Source organism: Barbus barbus (genome assembly GCF_936440315.1).
Source record: "Barbus barbus genome assembly, chromosome: 43".
Classification (NCBI taxonomy): domain Eukaryota; kingdom Metazoa; phylum Chordata; class Actinopteri; order Cypriniformes; family Cyprinidae; genus Barbus; species Barbus barbus.
In genome coordinates this window covers 22,848,214-22,872,691 of record NC_136721.1, presented here as the reverse complement: position 1 = coordinate 22,872,691, position 24,478 = coordinate 22,848,214, and the positions used below count along the sequence as shown (strand labels likewise).

At 36.7% G+C, this 24,478-nt stretch overlaps 2 protein-coding genes across 2 annotated transcripts in view; one reads left to right on the top strand and one right to left on the bottom strand.

Annotated features, from left to right (window-relative positions):
- LOC306862695 (lipoxygenase homology domain-containing protein 1-like) overlaps nt 1-4,267 on the top strand; it is a gene marked incomplete at both ends in the record, with an annotated part of 30,130 nt that extends 25,863 nt beyond the window's left edge. Inside the window, 5 exons of the mRNA XM_079405614.1 lie at nt 2-187; nt 1,756-1,926; nt 2,792-2,930; nt 3,011-3,166; nt 3,787-4,267. Of these exons, the coding sequence (XP_079261740.1) occupies nt 2-187; nt 1,756-1,926; nt 2,792-2,930; nt 3,011-3,166; nt 3,787-4,267 (1,133 nt within the window). The remainder of the gene's footprint in view (nt 1; nt 188-1,755; nt 1,927-2,791; nt 2,931-3,010; nt 3,167-3,786) is intronic.
- Nucleotides 4,268-5,820: 1,553 nt separating this feature from the next.
- LOC306862093 (26S proteasome non-ATPase regulatory subunit 5-like) lies at nt 5,821-11,769 on the bottom strand. The gene is made up of 10 exons (XM_079404724.1): nt 11,565-11,769; nt 9,576-9,720; nt 9,374-9,487; nt 9,140-9,268; nt 8,937-9,046; nt 8,288-8,430; nt 7,711-7,902; nt 6,921-7,030; nt 6,701-6,841; nt 5,821-6,386 (listed from the first exon to the last, which is right to left on the bottom strand). Exons 1-10 carry the CDS (start codon nt 11,738-11,740, stop codon nt 6,129-6,131), a joined length of 1,518 nt encoding a protein of 505 aa, XP_079260850.1. The 5' UTR covers nt 11,741-11,769; the 3' UTR covers nt 5,821-6,128.
- Nucleotides 11,770-24,478: the final 12,709 nt, after the last annotated feature.

The following is a 24,478-nucleotide window of genomic DNA, read 5'->3' as shown; positions in this document are numbered from 1 at the left end:
GCGGCTGGAACCGATGCTAATGTGTGGATGATTATTTTTGGAGAGAACGGTGACACTGGAACGCTGACTCTGAAAGAAAGCAACAACACCAACAAGTTTGAGCGCAAACAGACGGACACGTTCCGCTTCCCTGACGTCCTCAGCTTGGGCGAGCTCTCGAAAGTGCGCATTTGGCACGACAACTCAGGTGAGCCAATCAGAGCGCTCAGAACAGCACTCGTGATGAGCAGATTAGGAAGTTAAACTCAAGGTAGGCCTGTCATCAAACCTGTATATGTTTATACAGTGGGAAAAACAATTATTTGATCCTCTGCTGATTTTGTACGTTTGCTCACTGACAAAGAAATGATCGGTCTATCATTTTAATGGTAGGTTTATTTGAACAGTGAGAGACAGAATAACAACAAACAAATCCAGAAAACACCCCCAAAGCATAATGGGTCATGGATGGGATGTCTTTTATACAGGTAACAAACTGAGATTAGGACCTAATCTCAGCTCCTTACCTGTATAAAAGACATACATACACATAGTCCGTGAAGGACTGAAATCCTGCAGTGCCCGCAAGGTTCCCCAGCTCAAGAAAGCACAGGCCCGTCTGAAGTTTACCAATGATTCAGAGGAGAACTGGGTGAAAGTGTAGTGGTCAGATGAGACCAAAATCCAGCTCTTTGGCATCAACTCAGCTCGCCGTGTTTGGAGGAGGAGGAATGCTGCCTATGACCCTAAGAACACCATCCCCACCGTCAAACATGGAGGTGAAAACATTATGCTTTGGGGGTGTTTTTCTGTGAAGGGGATCAAAGGGACGCATCAAAGGGACAACGGACGGGGCCATGTACCATCTGGGCGAGGGCAGTGAAAATGGGTTGTGGATGGGTATTCCAGCATAACAATGACCCAAAACACACGGCCAAGGCAACAAAAGAGTGGCTGAAGAAGAATCACATTAAGGTCCTGAAGTGGCCTAGCCAGTCTCCAGACCTTAATCCCATAGAAAATCTGTGGAGGGACTTGAAGGTTCGATTTGCCAGACGTCAGCCTCGAAACCTTAATGACTTGGAGAGGATCTGCAAAGAGGAGTGGGACAAAATCCCTCCTGAGATGTGTGCAAACCTGGTGGCCAACTACAAGAAACATCAGATCTCTGTGATTGCCAACAAGGGTTTGGCCACCAAGTACTTAGTCATGTTTTGTGAAGGGGTCAAATACTTATTTCACTCATTAAAATGCAAATCAATTAATATTTGTTACAGTGTTTTGAATTGATTTGCATTTATTGATTATGATTACGGTAAGTAATTCTCTCATTGTTGCTTCGATGCCTGTTCCGGTGACTACGTCATGTGATGAACTGATTGCTTAAATGAACTCTGTGTGTGTTTGTAAATTGACACCCTGATGAAGGCGAGTTAGCCGCAATGCATCGGGGAACAAATGTGTTGTTTTTAAATTCTAAAGCCATGTAAATAAAGTGCCTTGGATTTATGAGGTTTTTTTGATGATACGAAAGAATCCTACATCCAAAGAGCACTTTTTTGCATAACTGTGAATATACAATTAATAACTTTTTTGAAATGCGTTTTTCTGGATTTTTCTGATGTTATTCTGTCTCTCACTATTCAAATAAACCTACTATTAAAATTATAGACTGGTCATTTCTTTGTCAGTGGGCAAACGTACAAAATCAGCAGGGGATCAAATCATTTTTTTCCCCACTGTATGCTCAAAACAAGTGTGTGTTTGTGTCGACAGGTCCTGCTGCCGGTTGGCACCTGGAGTATGTAGACGTGCATGATGACATCTTGGGGAAGAAGTTTCGTTTCCAGTGTGACCGCTGGCTCGCCAAAAATGAGGATGATGGACAGAGAATGAGAGAGCTGGCGTGTGCCAACAACGATGCAGTGGATTTTGATGAAAAAACCAGTGAGACCCACATGAGTTCACACACACACACACATACACACACACACACACACACACATACAAATAGAGTGAAGTAAATTCAGTTGGAGTTCATAACTTGCCCATTTGGAACCCATTTTACTTCCATAATATGTATTTCCAAGTGAAACAGAATGTTAAATGGGAACTGACTGGATGGAAAAGTGTCTCTGTATAACAGGGGATTGAAGGGAATGACATTATTTCTTTCGAATAACATGCACAGATGAATCATTTGCTAAAAGATCAGGAACATGTATTGAAAGTCAAATTTAAAGTTGTTGAATGAATTAATGGCAAATATTGATCTTTTTTTGTTTTGTTTTTTTTATCTGTAAAAATTGTAAACAGTTTCTTAGTCTTGTATTTATACATTTTTTATCAATTTGATAATTTATTTATTTGATATTTATATATATATATATATATATATATATATATATATATATATATATATATAAATTATCAAACTGATAAAAATATAAATATAAGACTAAGAAACTGTTTTCAACTTTGATAATAATAAGAACCATTATAAAGTATTATTATTATTACTTTATTATTAATTAATGACAATGGAGTAATAACTGCTGAAAATTCAGCTTTGCCATCAAGGAAAAAATTACATTTTAAAATATATTACGATAGAAAACAGTTATTTTAAAGTGTAATAATATTTTATAATATTACTGTTTTTATTGTGTTTTAAAACAATTAAATTCAGCAGAGAAGTCTTGCAAAACAATAAAAAAATCTTAATTGTTTGCATATGTAAATTGCATATGCATATGTAATATATATATATATATTTTAGATAATATAACAGCATGTGTTTTGCCTCTTACAGAATATGAGATCTTGGTCACGACAGCAGATATGGATGATGCTGAAACCAAAGAGAACGCCTGGATCGTTCTAGAAGGGAAGAAAGGACGTTCCAAAGAGTTTGTGATGGAGAACTCGACTAAAAAGAAGCGTTTTTTACGGTAGGTGTAAATGTGTTTCTCAGCTGGTATTCATTTCTTGTCAATAAGCATGTGTTACGCTGCTCCATGTGTGATTTCAGAGGTGCTACGGACCGCTTTGAGTTCTCCTCAAAGGAGCTGGGAGACATCGCAAGTATCTGTCTGGGACACATCCCTAAAGATGGCAAGAAAGTCAAAGTGGAAGCCTCCTGGTTTGTGGAGGAGGTTGTTGTCACAGAGAAGGAGCTGGGCAATAAGTGAGTGATCTTGGACTTTGAAGAGACTCAAAAATGAAAATTGTCATTATTTACTCACCCTCAAGTTTTTCTAAACCTGTATGAGCTTTTTTTTCTTCTGCTGAACACAAAAGAAGATATTTTGAAGAATGCTGGTAACTAAACAGTTACTGGTAGCCATTGACTTCCACAGTATGGTAAAAAATACAATGGAAGTCATTGGCTACCAGCCATTAACTCTCTGGGGTCGACAAACGCGCCGGCGCATTTTTTTGGAAAGCCCCTAAAGGAACTTAAATTACTCTGCGAGTTTTAATCGTACAGATAAGAGTAATACATCAATCGAATCTGTAAAGGATCTACTTTTATTTGTATACACGCATAACAACAAAACTTTGTAATTTTATAAAATAAAGAAAACAAACAGGGTGCGCTCTCTGCCTTCTCCGTCTCCACGAACTGCTTTTAGAAACGCGTCACTAAAATGAACTGTAACTCAGCAAATACTCAACACACAGACATGAGAGTTATATCTATAGAAAGCTTGAAGTGTCTACTTTTAAAGTAAGTCATATCGAAAACAAACAAAGGATAGTATATGCATGCTCTGTATTATCCATAATCTATCCTATTTCACTCAGGTATATCTTCCGTTGTGTCGCCACCATCCCTCTTTCCTCAAAACGGGATGAGTTCCAGACTTTCGAGTGCAGCAAGTTCATCGAGAGCTTCACCAGCAAGGCCCAAAGCCTTGTACCTGTAAAATACGAGCTCATTGTTATCACGGGCGACGAGAAGGGCGCAGGCACCGACGCCAACGTCTTCATCACCATCTTCGGCTCCAACGGCGACTCCGGCCAGAGGCAGCTAACCAAGAAGTTCCAGAACCTGTTTGAGCGTGGCCAGACGAACCGGTTTATTATGGAACTGCTGGACCTGGGCAATCTGCTCCGCATGCACGTGGAACACGATAACTCCGGACTCAGTCCCGGATGGCTTCTGAGCAGGATCGAGATTACAAACACGGCCAACGCTGTGACGACGATCTTCATTTGTGGGAAATGGCTGGACAAAAACAAAGCGGACGGGAGGATAAAGCGTGTGATCTATCCAAAGTATTGACATTTAATCCACCAGTCAATGGTTCGGTCAGTATTACTAATGAATATTCATTACACGCTCATAACAACAATCCTTTGATTATATACACACTAATGTCGTACCAAACCTGCATGACTTTGTGAAACACAAAAGATCTCAGTGTTTTTTGTCTATACTGTTCACAGTCAATGGGATCCGATGTTGTTTGGACCCAAACATTCTTCAAAATATCTTCTTTTGTGTTCAACAATAGATAGAAAGCCATACAGGTTTGGATGTTCATTTTTAGGTGATTTACCTCTATAGATGATGTTTTCCAGCCACAGCTATAAGTAAACCATGAATAAGCTGATGGTTGTAAGCTATACCTGTTTCTTTCAGATCAGAAAGTCTTATTCCTACTTTAAGAACTGCGAAAGAATACCAACTTGAAGTCTGAATTATTGTATTTTTGCCATTCTTTGGTCCCTAATGGGTTAGAAATTACACACTTCGTTAAATTGTAATGAAATTTCATTAAGAGATCCCTTAATGTTGTTGCTTGATTGTTAAGAAAACTCGTATAATTATAAATGGAAAAAAGTTTAGTCACATTTGCGAAATTTCACAGGGAAAAAAACCCAGTGTCTTGTCAATAGTGTGGAGAAACATGAACTGGAACACATGAACACGATTGCTTGGATACCTATTGAAATGACTGGATTTTGATCGCAGAAATTGGCCGAACGAAATTAAATGCGACTACATCTGTGTGAGTTTCTTTCTTCTGCTGAACACAAGAGATGTTTTGAAGAATGTTGGTAACCGAAGAGTTGACAGTTGCGATTGACTTAGTAATTTTTTTGTCCATAATATTGACGTCTATGGCTACCATCAACTGTTTGGTTACCAGCATTCCTAAAAATATCTTTTGTGTTCAACAGAAGAAAGAAACTCATACAGGTTTGGAATGACAACGATGACAGAATTTTCATTTTTGGGCGAACTGTCCCTTTAAGTTAAAGCTGCAGTTGCATTTACTGTTGTTTGACGAATTTGACAATAGACTGGACCTTTTTTGTATGTGAAATTTGACCAATGTGATGCAGGGGTTTGTTTGTCCTTAGGCTGTTGAGAGCATGTCTGCTAATACTGATATTTTTCCACTGAAGTGAATGGCAGCTGATTTTTTTCATGTCATCTCAAGAACAATTTGAGTAGGTGAATGAAAGGGTTGTTGAAGGTGTAACTGAATTCATGCCTTCATTTTTAACTGGCCAATCAAATACACTTGCATTCAGACCACATGCATCACTCTGGATTTCGGTTTCATGAACATCCAGTCTGCTTGAGATTCACCTCAGCTCTTCTCAAATCATTCCAAAAACTTTGGAAACCGCTGAAATGGAACAGTCCAGTCTTTCTCCTGTCTTCCAGAGTGCCACCTCACCAACGTGCCTCTAAAGAGTTTGTATGATTTGAGGGATGTGTGAAAGAAGTTTTGTTTGTATTTTGTACATATTGTTACCTCTGTGAGGCTGTGAGGAGTGCATGTGTGTGCAACGAGGTTTGTGGAGTAAAACTCAACCCTGAATCCACTGCTGAATCACCTTACTGACTCCAAATGTTTTAATGGTAGTGCATAAAAAAAATAGTTTCAGCAATAAACCACTCAAATTTACTTTTTAATAGCACAAGACGATACAAACAGAACCAAATTTATAATAGTGCATTGACACCTGGAAGTATAAACATTTGAAGTGCTCTGTGTGTGTGTGTGTGTTTAAATGCTGTAAACTGTCTAAAGAGCTTTTGGTAACTTTATCTGGACTCAACAGAAAAACATACCTTTGACAGTAGGAAATATGGAACTCTTACAGATGTATGTGTATAAATGTGTGTGTTAGTCGGCTCCCTCTGTGGTGACTGAAGGCACAGCATTGATGTAATAGGGTCCCTCGTTCAGGTAGGTCTTCAGCTTTAAGTAATTGTGCGCTCCAAAGATCTCCTTAGCATTGGAGGAGCTCAGCAGCGCCCCCACCAGCTTAAATTTACAATCCTTGACTTCTTTTCCTGTTCCCACTGAGCGATCCATCACCCACTCCACGAATCCAGGAGTATCCATCATCAGCTGCTGAGCCCACGGCTGACAGCCAATGGCCTGGACACAAAACAGAGCACAAAACAGAATGATGTTTTAAAGACATTTCAAAACAAAATTTGTAACCGGTGTTGTGCCCATTTTCGACCCCCCACCAAATTATTACCCCTCTCATTGAAATTGCTATCTGATTGCCTAATCCTAACCCCTCCCCCACACCTAACCCTAAACCTACCAATACTTGGGGGGTAATAATCTGGCAGGGGTCAGAATTGGGCACAACACCGGCATGCACTGCTTTGTGTCGGACGTCGATCGGTTTGTACAGCACTGCATGACGTCGAACACACCTAAACACACACACACACACTTACAGTGAAGATTCGTAGCGCGCTGCAGTAGAGCTCTGGGAAGGGCTGTGTGCTTATGTTTCGGATCATCAGCATGGGCTGAGAGCTCAGACAGTTAAACCACGACTCGGTCAACAGTAACAGGTCATCCGTCTGCTGCTCCACCTACACAAACCACAGACATCTCACAGCAAAACCCATCATCTGAACACAATTCCTCTGAAAAACACAGCGACACACTCACAGGTAACGTGAGCAGCTGAGCCAGAGCCTCCAAACATCTGACCCGGAGCTCAGTAGCTCCATCAGCGGCCACTTTACTCATTCTCTTCAGCACAGACGTGAACTTCTCTCCTGTGACAGACGGATGAGTGAGAAACGGTTCAAATCAAAGTCAAGCATCCCTGTAACTAGTGGGGCTAAGTATACTGATTCATTCTGGTTAGAATCAGATTCACAAGCTATTCATTTGATTCAATTGGGAATATTTTGATTTTAGTTTCCCTTTCCTTACATATGAAAGAAAACAGTTACAGCAATTTAAATATAAACCATATTTATTGAACAATTCCTAAGATTACGGATTAAATTTTGATTCATTTTGGAATATACCAGTTTTAATGTCCCTTGTGCTTACATGTGAAAGTGATTCTCTCTTAGATAATGCTGTAAATTATACAGGAGAATTAATGTTAATTAATTAATGTTCGCAGTTCAATTTCTATTTTGTTTAATAGAGAAATTAATCAACACATCTGAAACTGCTCTGTGGATAGCAACTGTAGTAAATATTATTAATTATAATATTATTACACGTTAACATTATTCAATTTTATAAAATTGGTAAATTCTATAAAAAATATCGTAAAATTATAAACTGAAAGCTTTAGTTATAAATGCCTGTCACGCTGTACTGTACATTATTGCATGATGTTGTCACTGAAATAACAGGTTTTATTAAAAGCAGATCTGAAACATAAACAGCCTTCATTTTGAATGGTATATTGTGCAGATGCGTTCACAAACACAGCTACCTGTTTTCTGCAGGACTTGTTTTCCCTCCACCGTACGGCCGAGCACTCCAAGAGTATCCAGGGCAACAGGAGTCAGTGTGGGGTCAAGGTTCATCACCATGGAGAAGACCACCTCAAGGAACACTGGGTACTTCTCACAGACCTGCTGAGGACTGTCCATGATCGCCAGACTGCCAAAGAATTTCACCAGTCCTATAATAATAATAATAAAAACAGAGAAGAAAAATTATATTTACAACAATGTAACAATTTGACATTTCCAATAATATAAGGATTTAAAAACGATAAAGATTTCAAATTAATAAAAAATATTTATAATATTAAAATATTTATATCCAAAAATTTCCATGACATTTTAAATGACTGCTGAATAAGGACATAGATAGAAAGCTAGATAGCTAGATTTTATATTAATCAATTTCCATGAATTTCCAATGGCTTTTTAAGATTTCCAGACTCGGAAATCAAATGAAACTTCATGAATCATTTCCAGGTTTTTCGTGACTATGGAAACTGAACTGCTTCTGAATCAGAGAATCACATTCATACATTCATACACACACACACACACACACACCTGGCAGGTAAAGGCTTGAGAAGGAGTCGGATTCTGCAGCGATGATCATGTTGGAGATTTTATCCATGATGCCTTGCTGTGCCAGATACTGACGGCCATGTTGACTCTGAGCCAGACTGGTCACCATCTCTATAGCTGTTGCTCTGGGAAGAGAAGAAACTAAGTTCATCTCTGTAGGCATAAATTAATTTGATATTGCATTATCATATGTGACCCTGGACCACAAAACCAGTCATAAGGATAAATTTTTCAAAATTGAGATTTATACATCATCTGAAATCTGAATAAATAGCTTTCCATTGATGTATGGTTTGTTAGGATAGGACATTATTTGGCAATCTGGAATCTGAGGGTGCAAAAAAATCTAAATGTTGAGAAAATCACCTTTAAAGTTGTCCAAATTAAGTTCTTATCAATGCATATTTCTAATCAAAAATGAATTTTTTTACTGTTGGAAATTTACAAAATATCTTCATGGAACATGATCTCTACTTAATATCCTAATAATTTTTTTCAGCATAAAAGAAGAATGGATAATTTTGTCCCATACAATGTATTTTTGGCTATTGCTACAAATATACCCCAGCGACTTGAGACTGCTTTTGTGCTCCAGGGTCACATATTATGATTGTGTGTGTGAGATCATTACCTGACCAACACATCGTCTCCGGTCAGTTCCTCCAGCATCTGTGAGATTAAACCACTGTTGGCGCAGTAACCCAGAGACACTGGAGACACTGTGGACAACTCCACTATCAACTGCACACACACACACACACACAGCAGAAGAGACATGATTTCACTTAAATCCATCATAAAGATCCCTTCTTCCATCCATAGATGATCACGAACCTCATAAACTCTGTATCTGATGATGTCACTGGTGAGCATCACGTCCTTCAGCTTGTTCAGCAAATCAGAGCGGAACAGAGCATCAAGCCCCGCCTTTGTGTTGCTGAGTTTACTGAGGGCAGCTATCGCCTGACCAAAAACACAACAAAGCCAAATTAAAGGAAAGATGCAAACTTTAATGCATTTCATGCCAAAACAAACAGTGGTGTTGCAGTGCAGCGTGAGTATCAGTACCTCTTTGGCCACAGCGATACACTCCACACTGATGCACTGAATCACATCACGCAGGATCTCTGCACTGTTCAGCATCTGGGTCACTCCATCAGCGTGACCAGCCACACGGCCGATCTGAAACAAAAAAAACACATCTGGATCCAAGGCTGCTGAAGACGTGGACAGAGACTGCTGCGCTCTTTAGTGCACCTTCAGCACTTACCTGTGAGAGCGTGAGCACTCTGACCGAGTCGTTCGGATGATTCAGTCCGTTCTGGAGCGCCATCTTGTAGCTCTGAGCCAGCTGGATGGGCTCTAAAGCCTGCAGGACACGACTCAGGATTTCCACACACACCTCGATCTGCTCTCTGCACCAAAACACTTAATTTAGTTTTCTATGACACGTTTCACCCTTTTTCTATTTTCAGCTTCATTTTTGAAAGAATATTCCTGAACCTAATTAATGCACACACACACATCTAAGATGCATTTGTACAGCTGCAGCGCAATCTTATTTTAAAAGAGCAAGAAAATCCCGTTTTTCATGTTATGAGCATCTCCTGTACAGTACCACCTAAAACGATTCTCAACTGCAAAGGATATATTACACTGTTAAGCTGGTGTTTTATGCAAAACAAAGAGGTTGACATTTTGTATTAATATTTTTCATTATAGGTTCAGTAAGTTTTATTTACACAAACATACACTCACCGGCCACTTTATTAGGTACACCTGTTCAATTGCTTGGTAACACAAATTGCTAATCAGCCAATCACATGGCAGCAACTCAATGCATTTAGGCATCTAGATGTGTTGAAGACGACTTGCTGAAGTTCAAACCGAGCATCAGAATGGGGAAGAAAGGGGATTTAAGTGACTTTGAACGTGGAATGGTTGTGTGGCTGAAAAGGCCTTGTTGATGTCAGAAGAGAATGGGCAGACTGGTTAGAGATGATAAAAAGGAAACCGTAACTCAAACACTTGTTACAAGCAAGGTATGCAGAATAGCATCTCTGAACGCACAACACGTCGAACCCTGAAGCAGATGGGCTACAGCAGGAGACAGGAAACAGAGGCTATAATTCGCACAGGCTCACCAAAATTAGACCATAGAAGATTGGAAAAAAGTTGCCTGGTCTGATGAGTCTCAATTTCTGCTGCGACATTCAGATGGTAGAGTCAGAATTTGGCATAAAGAACATGAAAGCATGGACCCATCCTGCTTTGTCTCAATGGTTCAGGCTGGTGGTGGTGGTGTAATGGTGTGGGGGATATTTTCTTGGCACACTTTGGGCTCCTTAGTACCAATTGAGCATCGTTTAAACGCCACAGCCTACCTGAATATTGCTGCTGACCATGTCCATCTCTTTATGACCATAGTGTGCCCATCTTCTGATGGCTACTTCCAGCAGGATAATGCACCATGTCACAAAGCTCAAATCATCTCAGACTGGTTTCTTGAACATGACAATGAGTTCACTTTACTCAAATGGCCTCCACAGTCACCAGATCTCAATCCAATAGAGCACCTTTGGGATGTGGTGGATCATGGATGCGCATCCGACAAATCTGCAGCAACTGTTTTTTTTTTTTTCCTCATACTTGCATTGTTGTATGTTTATCTTATATTTAACTAGTATGTAGCACCGTGGTCCTGCGAAACACGACATTTCGTTTCACTATATGTCCACACATGTAGCAGAATGACAAAGCTCAACTTGACTTGATGCTATCATGTCAATATGGACCAAAATCTCTGAGGAATGTTTCCAACACCTTGTTGAATCTATGCCATGAAGAATTAAGGCAGTTCTGAAGGCAAAAGGGGGTCCAAGGTGTCCCTAATAAAGTGGCCAGTGAGTGTGTGTTTCTTAGAGCTCCTTTAACTTTTGTAGCAATTTTTTTTTTTTTTTCAATTTTTAAAGCAGCTTTAAAACATGGAATGCCTTTAAACGCTCTAAAAGTAATAATGACTATATACAAGCAAACTGTATCCGGCTTCGATTCAATATGTTTGTGCTTAATGATAAGGCCTATTTGTTTTTCGAGTAGGTTTAACGAAAGTTAAACCATTCTCAACTTCATACGAAAATTCAAATAGCTATAAAATGCATAAAACGACATAACAGTAAGGTTAAATCAAACCGTGTGCAGGTATGATGTGCAGTCCGTAGTATTTATTATCTCTTGACTCAGCAGTATCAACACTCACTTGTCATTTGTGTTTAAAAGGCGGAATATGATCTCCAGCCGGGCTCCAGACAACGCCTGCCTCAAACCGCTCACGGGTGTCGCTAAGACGGCCGTCCGGAGGTTCTTGAGCTCCTCGATCGGATCCTCTGATTCACAGATTTCATTCAGCATACTCTCTATAGGCGCCGCCATCATGCGCAAATGTTTGCGTCACGTGACCAAGGGACGGGAAACGTGTTATTGTGCTCATTTGCATATCCGTTTACAGAACTGTCAAAGTGTGATGAAAAATGAGAAACAAAAATGACCAAATGTTCGCCAAAATACATAATTATTGTTAATACTGTTAAACTGTGCTAACTTGTATTTTGCTACCATCAAAAATAAATTAAAATACAAATGTAATCAATAATAATAATATTATTCAGTGTTAATTTTTAATTAAATGATCACTGAAATATTTAAAATTAAATACTCTATATTTTATTATTGTACAATTTGAGTTCGTACATCTACCCAGTTTTAATTGCCATAGTTTGCTTGATTTGCGTCTGTGACGTGATTGTGGTGTATATGATATATGTGTATATATATATATATATATGTTCAATATAAACCCCGGTATCTGAGAGATTCTGTAGTACTTCCATCAACCCACCAATAGATGGGGCCATTGGGGCTTGTTGTCTCTCCTTTATTAATTCATTATTATTTGCCAGTGTTAATTAACATTTGAGTGTAGGAAGTTTCCCTTGTGATGGTATCATGCCGTCATGCTATGGTACTTTCATATATACCATGGTAATGATTTGATTTCTATATTTATATACCATATTATGACCAGAAAACCGTGGCATTTCCATAAAAAATTAATACACCTACAAAAAAACTGTATACCATCACAGTACTTTTGTGTTAGTGAAGGATCTAGTAAAGGTTTATCTGGTCAAACATCATCAAACCTGGAGTGTGTGTGTGAATGTGAGTGTGTATGTTTCTCCTTAGCAGTGTGTATTTGTGTCTATGTCTCGTCACATCAGTGTTTGTGTACTGTGTGAGTGTGTGTTGACCTCTTGCCGGGTATTGAGCAGTAATCCCTGTTAGACGGTGGGAATGTAGGCAAAGTGCCACCAGGATCATTCTGCATTATTCCACACTGGCAGCTCCATTTAAAGCCAGCCGCACAAGTGCCCATCCATAGAGCTTCTGCGGCGGGAGAAAATGTCTTAGGGTGCCCATGTTTCATCCTTATGCCTTCTTATGCCACATCTGTGTATTTGTACATATAATGCTCTTGTGCTCTCCAAGGCTGCATTTACTTTATCAAAAATCATAATGTGAAATATTTAGTGCTGGGCAACAATTAATCGCGATTAATCGCATCCAAAATAAAAGTTTGTGTGTATATAACATATGTATGTGTACTGTGTATATTTATTAAGTATATGTAAATATACACACATGCATGTATATATTTAAGAAAAAAATAGATTATGTTTATATTAAATATTTATATATATATATATATAATATAAATTATATGAATATAATTATATACATGTAAATATTTTCTAAATATATACTGTATGTGTGTGTATTTATATATACATAATAAATATACACAGTACACACACATATATTATATACACACAAACTTTTATTTTGGATGCGATTAATCGCGATTAACTGTTGCCCAGCACTAGAAATATTATTACTATTTAAAATAGCTGCTTTCTATTGTAATATATTGTAAAATGTAATTTATTCCTGTGATGCAAAGCTGAATTTCCAGCATCATTACTCCAGTCTTGTCACATGATCCTTCAGAAATCATTCTGATATGCTGCAAGAAACATTTATTATCAATTTTGAAAACAGTTGTACTGCTTATTATTTTTGTGGATACTTTGTTGAACTGAAAGTACAAAAGAGCAGCATTTATTTGAAATATCTTTTGTAACATTATAAAAGTTTTACTGTCACTTTTGATCAATTTAATGCATCCTCCATGAATAAGAAGTATTCATTTCTGCTTTTAATTAATCTGTAGTATCTATAAGCATATTTGTGCATCTTCATGTGACCTCCTGACTGTGGATTTTATTATGGATGGGATACTCCTGTTTGCCAACACGTGGATCAAACCATCTCAACCGTGTTTGTGGAAGAGACTGAAATCAATGGCTTTACTGATGAACATCATCTCAGCCTTTACAAAGCATCTGTATGTTCAGATTTTTTCTGTCCTCATATATTCTTGTAGAATATCTTCATTTGTCTTTAAATGCTATTGTGTTAAACATTTAAGATGCCTCAGTTTCACCGTGCATGTGTGATTGGAATAAGGAATGTAAACTAACTTTCGCTATCAGAGACAAAGTCACAGCATTTGTTTTTTAGGAAAAGAGAGGAGAAAGTACACATACACACCCATATAAACACACACACACACAGAGTTCTGCCTAAATAGACCTTTGCTTCTGAGTGAGTGTGTGTTTCAGAGCAGGTCATCAATAGCCTCCCTGTTCCTCTGAGGTAAAATGAGATCCTACACACACACACACACACACACACACACACACAGATACACACCAGTTTAACCTCAATCCAAGAGCAAAAATAAAACTGCAAAGACCCACCTTCTTTTCTGAAAGACATTACAGTCCCAGTGCCTTCACTCACATGCACTCACACATTATGGTAATAGAATTAAAATAGTTGGCGTTGTTCACGTCTCATTTCTTTTGGATTGCAGCTGTAGCATAATTTTTAGTGTACACTCATACTGTCATTACTGTAATGACTGATATGAATCACTGATTCGTTTTATCAGTCTCCAGGTCTGTTTCAATAAACGCATGCTAGGTTTTCTACAGTTCAAAATAATTTACCAAATAGTATCATTATAGTATCATTTTATGACAATAACTATTGCTCAGCAGTTTCTCTTTTATAGCGCAGGAGACTTGATGGCGTTGCCAGTTATATTTTGTCAATATTATTTAGCAAGGATGCTTTAAATTGATCAAAAGTGACGGTAAAGACATAATGTTATTTCAAATAAATGCTGAACTTTCGTTTCATCAGATAATTCCTGACAGTTTCCACAAAAACATGAAGCAGCACATTTTCAACATTGATAATAATCAGAAATGTTTCTCGAGCAGCAAATCAGCATATTAGAATGATGTCTGAAAGATCATGTGACACTGAAGACTGAAGTAATAATTCAGTTTTACATCAATTACATTTAAAATAGAAAACAGTCATTTTAAATTGCAGTGCAAAAGAGAGAATTGTTGGCATATATTACAGAGCTATAAAATTGTGGATTTGTTGAGAAATGTTTGAGTTTATTTTTGAAAGCTTAGACTTTGGTATCTTGGCAAAGCTGAGTTTAAGAAACAGTTTTAGTTGAGACCGGTTCTGAAAGAATCTGAGATATTTCTGAAAAGCAGCTGACTTTAAGCCCCATTTTTGATCCTTTTTGTCTCATTCTTGTGAAGGATAAAGAACTTCTTTCGCATGCATGTCCTGATAAATGTGTTGTGTGCATCTTTAGAGCCCACTGGTTTCCCCTCTTCCTTTTCCTCTCTGTGGACTCATTGTCAGTCGTTGTGAACCTCTAAGAGCTTGTGTGTGTGTGTGTGTGTTTGTGTGTGTTTGTCGGTCTCTTTTGGGTGGACTCGTTTCTTGCTCTGGGTCGGGCGGTTATTTTGGGCTCACAGACTGAGGCGCACTGTGTCACTGCTGCGAGTCTGTATTTACGCTTCTCTGATTGGCCTGTTTTATTTGTGTTTCTCTCACTGGTCAGTTTTATTTGTCAATGTTTGACCGGCTGTGTTTTTGTGTTGTTTTGGCATGTTGTGTTAGCTTGATTTGCGTTTCCTGCTGTACAGCGAAGAGAAAAAGAGTGCTTTTTTGGTTTAAAAGGCAATTACTCTTCAATTAGTTTCATGAATGTTTGTTTGTTAAGTCAGATTGATCAAGCACTCGCTGTGTATGTTTCAGAGTGAACAGATCAAACAAAAGACACGAAATGAGCAGACTTAAATGAGCTGAAATTAAATGTTCAATATAACTGATTGTTCATGCAAAATGTAAATTCTGTTATCAATTATTTACCTTCATGTTGTTATTTCTAGCATGAAACACAAAATGAGTTAGCAAGGAGAATGTCAAGTCTGTCAATCATCCTCTAAAAATGTCTAAATATGCATATAAAAGATATATGCAATGCATCTATGATTAAATGGTAACACTCCTGTCTTTTCTCACCTCAAAAACTTTCCTAAAAAAAAGGAGTATTGCAAAAATACACAAAACACACCTCTTCCTGTGCATATCCAACCCAAACTGCTAAAATTCTATATGAGGTATGTAGTATTTTGTGTATTTTTGAAGTAGAGTTTATTTAGGAAGGTTTTTAAACATACAAAAATAGAGAGAAGCTTCAAATTTCAGATAAATGCCTTAATTAGATAAAGTAGATCAATACAAGTTGCCATATATTTTCACTACAAAAAGAAAAAGAAATTGATGCTCAAGTGCTTTTTTTGAACAGTGAACACTATTGAGTGACTCGAATGAATCTGTGATTCTGTTTTTTGAAATAAATCAATTCACTAAAATGAATCAGATTTAATTTTCAGATAAGTAGACCAATATGTGACCCTGGACCACAAAACCACAAAAAAAAATTCAAAATTGAGATTTATACATCATCTGAAAGCTGAATAAATAAGCTTTCCATTGATGTGCTTTCCTTTAAAGTTATCCAAATGAAGTTCTTAGTAATACATATTTCTAATAAAAAATGAAGTTTTGATATATTTACGGTAAGTTTACTAAATATCTTCATGGAACATGATCTTTACTTAATATCCTAATGATTTTTGGCATAAAAGAAAAATCGATAATTTTGACCCATCCAGTGTATTTTTGGCTATTGCTACAAATATACCCCAGCGACTTAAGACTGGTTTTATGCTCCAGGGTCAGATATAGGTAAAGTAGATCAATACAAGCTACAATATACTGCATTTTCACCACAAAAAAAAACTGTTAATGATGCACAAGTGAACTGAGTGACTCAATGAATCTCTGAATCTATTCTTTGAACCTGTGTTTTTTTTTTTAAATGAGCCTCAACCGACTCACTAAAATGAATCACATATTCTATTTGAAAAAATAAATTTTGGTGGATGGACGAATGGATGAGACAGAGACAGACAGATTTTTCTGCTGTTTTGTTTCTAATCACGGTCAATCTGTTATCGTGATGTCATGCAAACACACACTGAGACCATCACACGTGTTTTATGTTTCTGAAACACAGACGTACTGTTGTCATTGTGTGAATGTGGGTCAGAATATTGAGGTCAGAAACTGTGGATGATTTGTTTGGTTCATTTTGTACATTTGTTATGTCCAGGCAACCAGAGTCTTCAGGGCAGATGTCTGTACAAATGAACACAATTTATGCAGAAATAAATGTATGCATAGCACTACACATTTTAAAAATATGTTGCATATTGCATATATATTTGCATATATATTTGCATTATCTTGTCTTCATTTGGGAAGAGACATTGAGTCTTCAAACACACACACACACACACACACACACACACACGCACGTACACAGTGTTATGTAAGTGAGCACAGTGGCACTTTTCTCTGCGAAGCACTGCAGCAGAGTTTCCCTTCGCTAAACCACACACACATATACGCATATATGAAGTGAACGAGTGTTAAGAATAAGAAACGCACTCAGTTTTTCATGTGTGTTGGGTCACAGAGAGGAAAGACTATAGATCTCACTTTAGATCCACATGAAAAGCTTCATTCAATGAGTTTATTGAAAAGAGCAATTCTACATGCAAGAAACTGGCTATATTTAAGGCCTATTATACCATAGTGCAGTGTGATTAACATATTTATATACCATGCTATCTTTAAAAAGGATGGTTCTTTATAGTAACAGTTCTATTTAGAACCACATCGTCCTCATTACTGATTTTCTGGAGCTCAACCATCCAGCAACACACTCTCAAACAGTTCTTGATATTCTTCTGAAATTGTCTATAAATTGTAACCAATCGTCTACCAAATGCCATAACTTTTTTCTTTTTTCTCAATATTAACACCTTTAAGAGTCTACATAGCACATTTGAATCATGATTCTTTATGGAACCTTATAAAAAGGGTTCTTTTTAGATCCAAAAAGGTTCTGCTGTTGCTTCAAGCCGAGGAACCCTAATCTGGTAGTGTTTAGACTGCATTATAAGGCACTGCGGTGCTTTGTGGAGTGCAAATGTAAATCACTTAATTGGTACCGTAAGCTACTTCAAAGAATACTCCGGTAATATCATGGTACTTTGATACAGACTATACCATAATTCTGAATGATTACCAGGGCACCTTGTCCAAAAACATGGTGATACCATGGCATTTAATTGATACTGTAGAGCGTAGAAGAAAAATACTATGGTATTACTATTAAGGTAGTGTCTAAAAACAAGGTATTACCACAGTACCACATCCAAAAAGCTATGTTAATGCCATGGTATTTCTTTTGTAAGAGTGCTCTGTCTCTCTCTTGCTCTCTCTCTCTCTCTCTCTCTGTCTGTAGTCTGTCATTAGGGTTTTAAAGGGAAGCGTGTGGTTGTTTCCGTAGCAATGGTCATCTGGAGGCGGGAGTGAGCGGTCAGTAATATAGCAGGAGTACAGAGGAGACATGCGTATATATAAACATAATTACTACATGCGGACCCAGCAAAATATACATCTCACAGCCTACAATTACGCCTCCCTCCCTCCTCCTCTCCAGTTCTGCTCCTCCGTTTCTCTCTCAGAGCAGCTGCCAGTGCATAACAGGAGGGATATTTTTGAGGTTTGATTTAATTTATGAAAGCTGATCCAGTATTTGTGGGAGGACTAGTTCATTCTGCGGAATTTATTTTTCCTAGTAACACCTGACACTGTTCGGCCCAAAGACCACAGATAAAAATACAGTAATGCATTTTTAATCCTGTTACCTTGGCTTTTTGCCATGGTAAAGTTTTTTTATTCATTTTTTTAAACCATTATGAATATCACACTTATAAACTTAAACTAAAAAACTTTAACAATGTTGCAGCTAACTGAAAATATGTTTAATCAAATTACTAAAACTGCAATGAAAAAATCTGAAATAATTAAAAAATCATTTTAAAAATTCTAAAACTTCTTTCTTTTTAATTCTAAAATTAAAATGAAAACTGAAAATGTAAAAAGAAACTATACAATGGTAGTATATAAATAGTGAATAAATAAAAAATAAATTTTGTTTACATGCATATATATATATATATATATACATATACACTCACCTAAAGGATTATTAGGAACACCATACTAATACTGTGTTTGACCCCCTTTCGCCTTCAGAACTGCCTTAATTCTACGTGGCATTGATTCAACAAGGTGCTGAAAGCATTCTTTAGAAATGTTGGCCCATATTGATAGGATAGCATCTTGCAGTTGATGGAGATTTGTGGGATGCACATCCAGGGCACGAAGCTCCCGTTCCACCACATCCCAAAGATGCTCTATTGGGTTGAGATCTGGTGACTGTGGGGGCCATTTTATTACAGTGAACTCAATGTCATGTTCAAGAAACCAATTTGAAATGATTCGAGCTTTGTGACATGGTGCATTATCCTGCTGGAAGTAGCCATCAGAGGATGGGTACATGGTGGTCATAAAGGGATGGACATGGTCAGAAACAATGCTCAGGTAGGCCGTGGCATTTAAACGATGCCCAATTGGCACTAAGAGGCCTAAAGTGTGCCAAGAAAACATCCCCCACACCATTACACCACCACCACCAGCCTGCACAGTGGTAACAAGGCATGATGGGTCCATGTTCTCATTCTGTTTACGCCAAATTCTGACTCTACCATCTGAATGTCTCAACAGAAATCGAGACTCATCAGACCAGGCAACATTTTTCCAGTCTTCAACCGTCCAATTTTGGTGAGCTGGTGCAAATTGTAGCCTCTTTTTCCTATTTGTAGTGGAGATGAGTGGTACCCGGTGGGGTCTTCTGCTGTTGTAGCCCATCCGCCTCAAGGTTGTGCGTGTTGTGGCTTCACAAATGCTTTGCTGCATACCTCGGTTGTAACGAGTGGTTATTTCAGTCAAAGTTGCTCTTCTATCAGCTTGAATCAGTCGGCCCATTCTCCTCTGACCTCTAGCATCAACAAGGCATTTTCGCCCACAGGACTGCCGCATACTGGATGTTTTTCCCTTTTCACACCATTCTTTGTACCCTAGAAATGGTTGTGCGTGAAAATCCCAGTAACTGAGCAGATTGTGAAATACTCAGACCGGCCCATCTGGCACCAACAACCATGCCACGCTCAAAATTGCTTAAATCACCTTTCTTTCCCATTCTGACACTCAGTTTGGTTTTCAGGAGATTGTCTTGACCAGGACCACACCCCTAAATGCATTGAAGCAACTGCCATGTGATTGGTTGATTAGATAATTGCATTAATGAGAAATTGAACAGGTGTTCCTAATAATCCTTTAGGTGAGTGTATATATATATATATATATATATATATATATATATTTTTTTTTTATTTATTTTTTTTTTCATTAGATTTTTATTTATCATACTAATATTAGTTTTTCAGACAAGTACCTTGTAAATACTGTGTGAGGTATTTTGCATGTACCATGATAATCAAGTTATCTTTTCTTTTTTTGTAATTCCATGGTTTTTCCCATAGTAATATTATGGAAAAATAATGTTTTTGTTTTTGGGCCATGTATTATTACATGTAATCTTCGCTTTTTTTTGTAAATTGCTTTTTGATGTGTACCATTTACTATTCTTTCCACATTTTGCCATTATCATTGTATTTTTTGGAAGTATTTTGGAATTAATATAAATAAATATGGTAATCATCAGTACTATAATATTTATCAAAGTACCATAATATTACAATGCATCTGATGCTATCTCTGCACCATGGTGACTGATGAAGAAAGAGTATTTAGGTGGGGTTTGACACGGCTAAAAATGTTATGCGATGGCCATATCTCTACAGAGTACTGAACTCATTCACTTACATATAAAACACTTACAGACTGCAGTGGCACATTTTGGCCAGAGGGGACAGCAGCAGCCACTCTCCCCAATCACACAGTGTTTGTATTTGATTATTTGTGCTTGTAATGTGAAAGAAAGGTGTGTAGGTGTGTTAGAGTGACTGATTACACCTATCATCGTGTTGACTGAGGCTGAATGAATCCTCACAGACATAACACATCCCATTTTTTTTCTCTGCGCCAGAAGATTTCAGAGATTGTGGATCTGTGGGCAAACTGTGGCAAACCACAGAGACATCATTCACCTGAGAGAGAGAGAGAGAGAGAGACTGAACGCTGAAATATTAGAGGAGAGAGAAGTGGATACATGCAGATATGAAGAGATAACAACATGGAAATCAAATGTTTATGACACATTTACATGTGCTATTATCATATGTCATTTATATATTTATATTATGATTAATGTAGTTACTGTTATGACTAATTATATAAGTGCATTCAGCAATAATTTGGGATACTTAAGCCAAAAATCATCATTTAGTCACTCTACATGCTGCTTTATTCAAAGTTCAAATTTATTTCTAAAGCACTGAATAAAACAACAACTTTGACCAAACAGCAGCACAGTGAGCAGAACCCAACATTTAAAAAGGGATCATATCCATATGAATATAAAAGAAACCTTACATTTTTTTAAAAGAAACCTTTAATCAACAAAAGCATATAATGACTAGGATCTGTTCAATAATATATCTCCAAAAAATGCACCTTAGAAGCAGTTCATTAAGCTTGTGTGCTTTGTCCCAAGTCTTCTGAAGTCATATGATACCTTTGTGAGAGAAACGAGACAAATTGAAGTCATTTTAACCTTGATATTCGCATTGACATGTATGCATTTGGCCGACACTTTTATCCAAACATTGCATTGAAGGTATATATTTGATCATACAAATGAGATTTGAGAGCAATGGAGGCTGATTTTCACAGCATAATAATCTAAATGTCTTTGAATATAATGTGCACGTTGGATTAAACTGACATGAAGGTGAGTCAGTGATGACAGAATATGGATTAATTAGGGTTTTGGAATGCAGAGTTTTTGCAAAGAAAGCATTTCATGATAAGCATTAATCGTTTTACTGGCACTTGGCAGTGAAGGATGAAGAATAGTGAATCTGCTGCACAGATTTAGTCAAAAATGCAGTGAGCTTTTGTGTGATTGTCTATTGTTTCTTACGACACCAAAGATGTCTGTAACCAATTAACATCATGCAGCAGTCACAGAAGTCATTTTACACAAGCCTCAATATTATTCATTACAGAGTTCGTGTAGATGTCAATCACAACTCAGTGTTCACTTACATAACCAAATCATATACAACCACAAAACAGGTTCTGTCCTTTTAGTGTAATTCTAAGGAAACAAATACACATCGGTCTGTATTTGCTTAGCCTAATTGAACTTAAAAAAGAAATAGTTCACCCAGAAATGAAAATTGTGCATTATTTACTCAGGTTTTTATTTATTTATTATTTGCATTTTTTTAAATATTGATATTATTTGTTAATTTATCAATTTATAATTTTCTATTATTTATTATTTACCAGTATTATTTATTTTGTATTACTTATCAAGCCTGAGAAAGGTCGACTGACTAAAACATTGCGTAAACTAAATTTTGTGTTAATGCAAATTCACCCAGAAATGGAAATTGTGCCATTATTTACTCAGATTTTTACTTATTTATTCATATAAATTTATTATAATATTATTATTTAGTAAGCTTGAGGAAGGTTAGTTGATTGAAACATTACTTAAAATTGAAATTTTGTTGTGATGCAATTAAGTATTGTGCAGCATCTTTTTTCATGTACTAAAATCTTTATTATTGATATTTCAAACTTATTTTATTGTATTTATTTGTTGTTTATTTAACAAACAATGGTTTATGTGACACAACAGGTTTAATGGCAGTGTGGCAATGAAAACAATTATGTTTTTATTTATTTGTTGTCCTTTAGGGATTTAAATTTTTTGGGGGGTGAATTATTATTTTAAGCACTTTCTAAAAGTATTTAAGCATGCATACTTGCATGAGTGTGAGAGAAAGTAGAATTTGTTCAGGATGTATTGCTAAAGGTCAGACACCATCATTATCTTTTATGTGTGTGTGTGTGTGTGTGTGTGTGTGTGTGTCTGTGTGTGTGTGTGTGTGTGTGTGTGTGTCTGTCTGTGTGTGTGTGTGTGTGTGTTTGCCTCCTTCGCATTCCACTGTGCGAAGGACAATCGCTGCTTTTTTTTTTTTATGACAAACAACCAAAGGAGGAGTGCAGGCTCTTAAATGTATATGAGGTCGACATTCTCTCTGTCTTCACCCCCCCCCCAGCTCATTCCTGTCTGTCTCTCTCTCTCTCTGCCCATCTCAGTCTGTACTTAAGAGATTTCTGAGGCACAGCTAATGGTTTGTTGTTGCTTTTTACAGACTACAGCAGCCACAATCACACAGCAGTAACAGCACTGGAGACAGCGAGAGACAATCATGGATTGTCTGACATCCTAAAAGAAGACATTTAGAATAGAATAAGAACATGCAGAATGACATAAAACAGAGACAGAGAGAGAGAGAGAGAGCAGAGGAAAGGGAGAGAGATAAGAGATGTAGGGGAAATAAGGAGTGATGTAGGAAGTATGAGGCTATAAACAATCCTTAATTAAAAAAATAACACATTTTTAATTTTTAGAATAAGAAATATTTATTGTTTTATTTTTAGAAGAATATATAGTATGTTCTATTTACATATTAGCATCATCTGTCTCAACATGAAGTTCAAATACATAAGTGATTTTTATTTTATTTTATATTTTTATGTTGTGTATTTAAAAAAAAATCATAATAAATTAACATAAATTGACAATTATTTTTCTATAATTTTCTATAAACTTTACAAATTATGTACCCCTTCACAATTTAGTTAAATTCAGGAAAATGATTTTTTTAATATGCAAATTGCTAACTGATTAATCCTGTTCATTTTTATGTTGCATTTTTAAAAAATAATTAATTACAGTAAATGAACATAAGTTGATATTTTATTTTATTTTATCCATTCCAATCCAAACATCATTATGTTCTAAAAAATTTGTAACTTTTTGTGCCTCAAAAATTGAAATTGGCTTTGTTTACCATTCAAAATAGCAAACCCTTTACAGCTTATTATATATAATTATACCGTTTTATTATTATATTATATTACATCATATTATATTCAGGACAATGCTTTATGTATTTTGCAAATAGTTCATTCTTAAATTATTCTTTGAGGATACTCTTCTAAAAAGGGAAACATGTTATTCAATGATTGATCTTCCATTTTTTATGTGACGTTTGATATTGCTAACTGTTATAGTTTTTTATAATTACACTTAATTAACATAAATTGGCAGCTTATTTTGTTTTATTTTATTTCATTTATTGTTCTATTTTATTTGATCTTATTTATTTTTTTATCCAAGCATCACTGTTCTCATGTTCTTAAACCTCGGTGTGTAATTACTAACTGTTTGTGCTACGGAAATTCATACATGAATGTTGGCTTGTTTACAACTTCTTTACAGCGCCCCAGTGATCAGCCACAACACCCTGGCATTGAGCTCTGCACAGTTAAGTACCAATCACATTCTTCTTCATAAAATGTAAATCTAGTTTTATTTCGTTTTTATTTGAACCGTTTCCCTAAATGAAGGTTATATTTAGTGACCTTCCGTGGACACTTTTCAGCAAAATGATCCCCAAAGTATAACTCGCTTAAACACACACACACACACAT

Excerpts from the sequence above, each read along its gene's own strand:
- LOC306862093 (XM_079404724.1), bottom strand. The coding sequence starts at position 11,740 with ATGATGGCGGCGCCTATAGAGAGTATGCTGAATGAAATCTGTGAATCA. Across the intron at positions 9,488-9,575 it reads GAGTGCTCACGCTCTCACAG|ATCGGCCGTGTGGCTGGTCA; the intron begins GTAAGTGCTGAA and ends TTTTTGTTTCAG. Across the intron at positions 9,269-9,373 it reads GTATCGCTGTGGCCAAAGAG|GCGATAGCTGCCCTCAGTAA; the intron begins GTACTGATACTC and ends GTTTTTGGTCAG.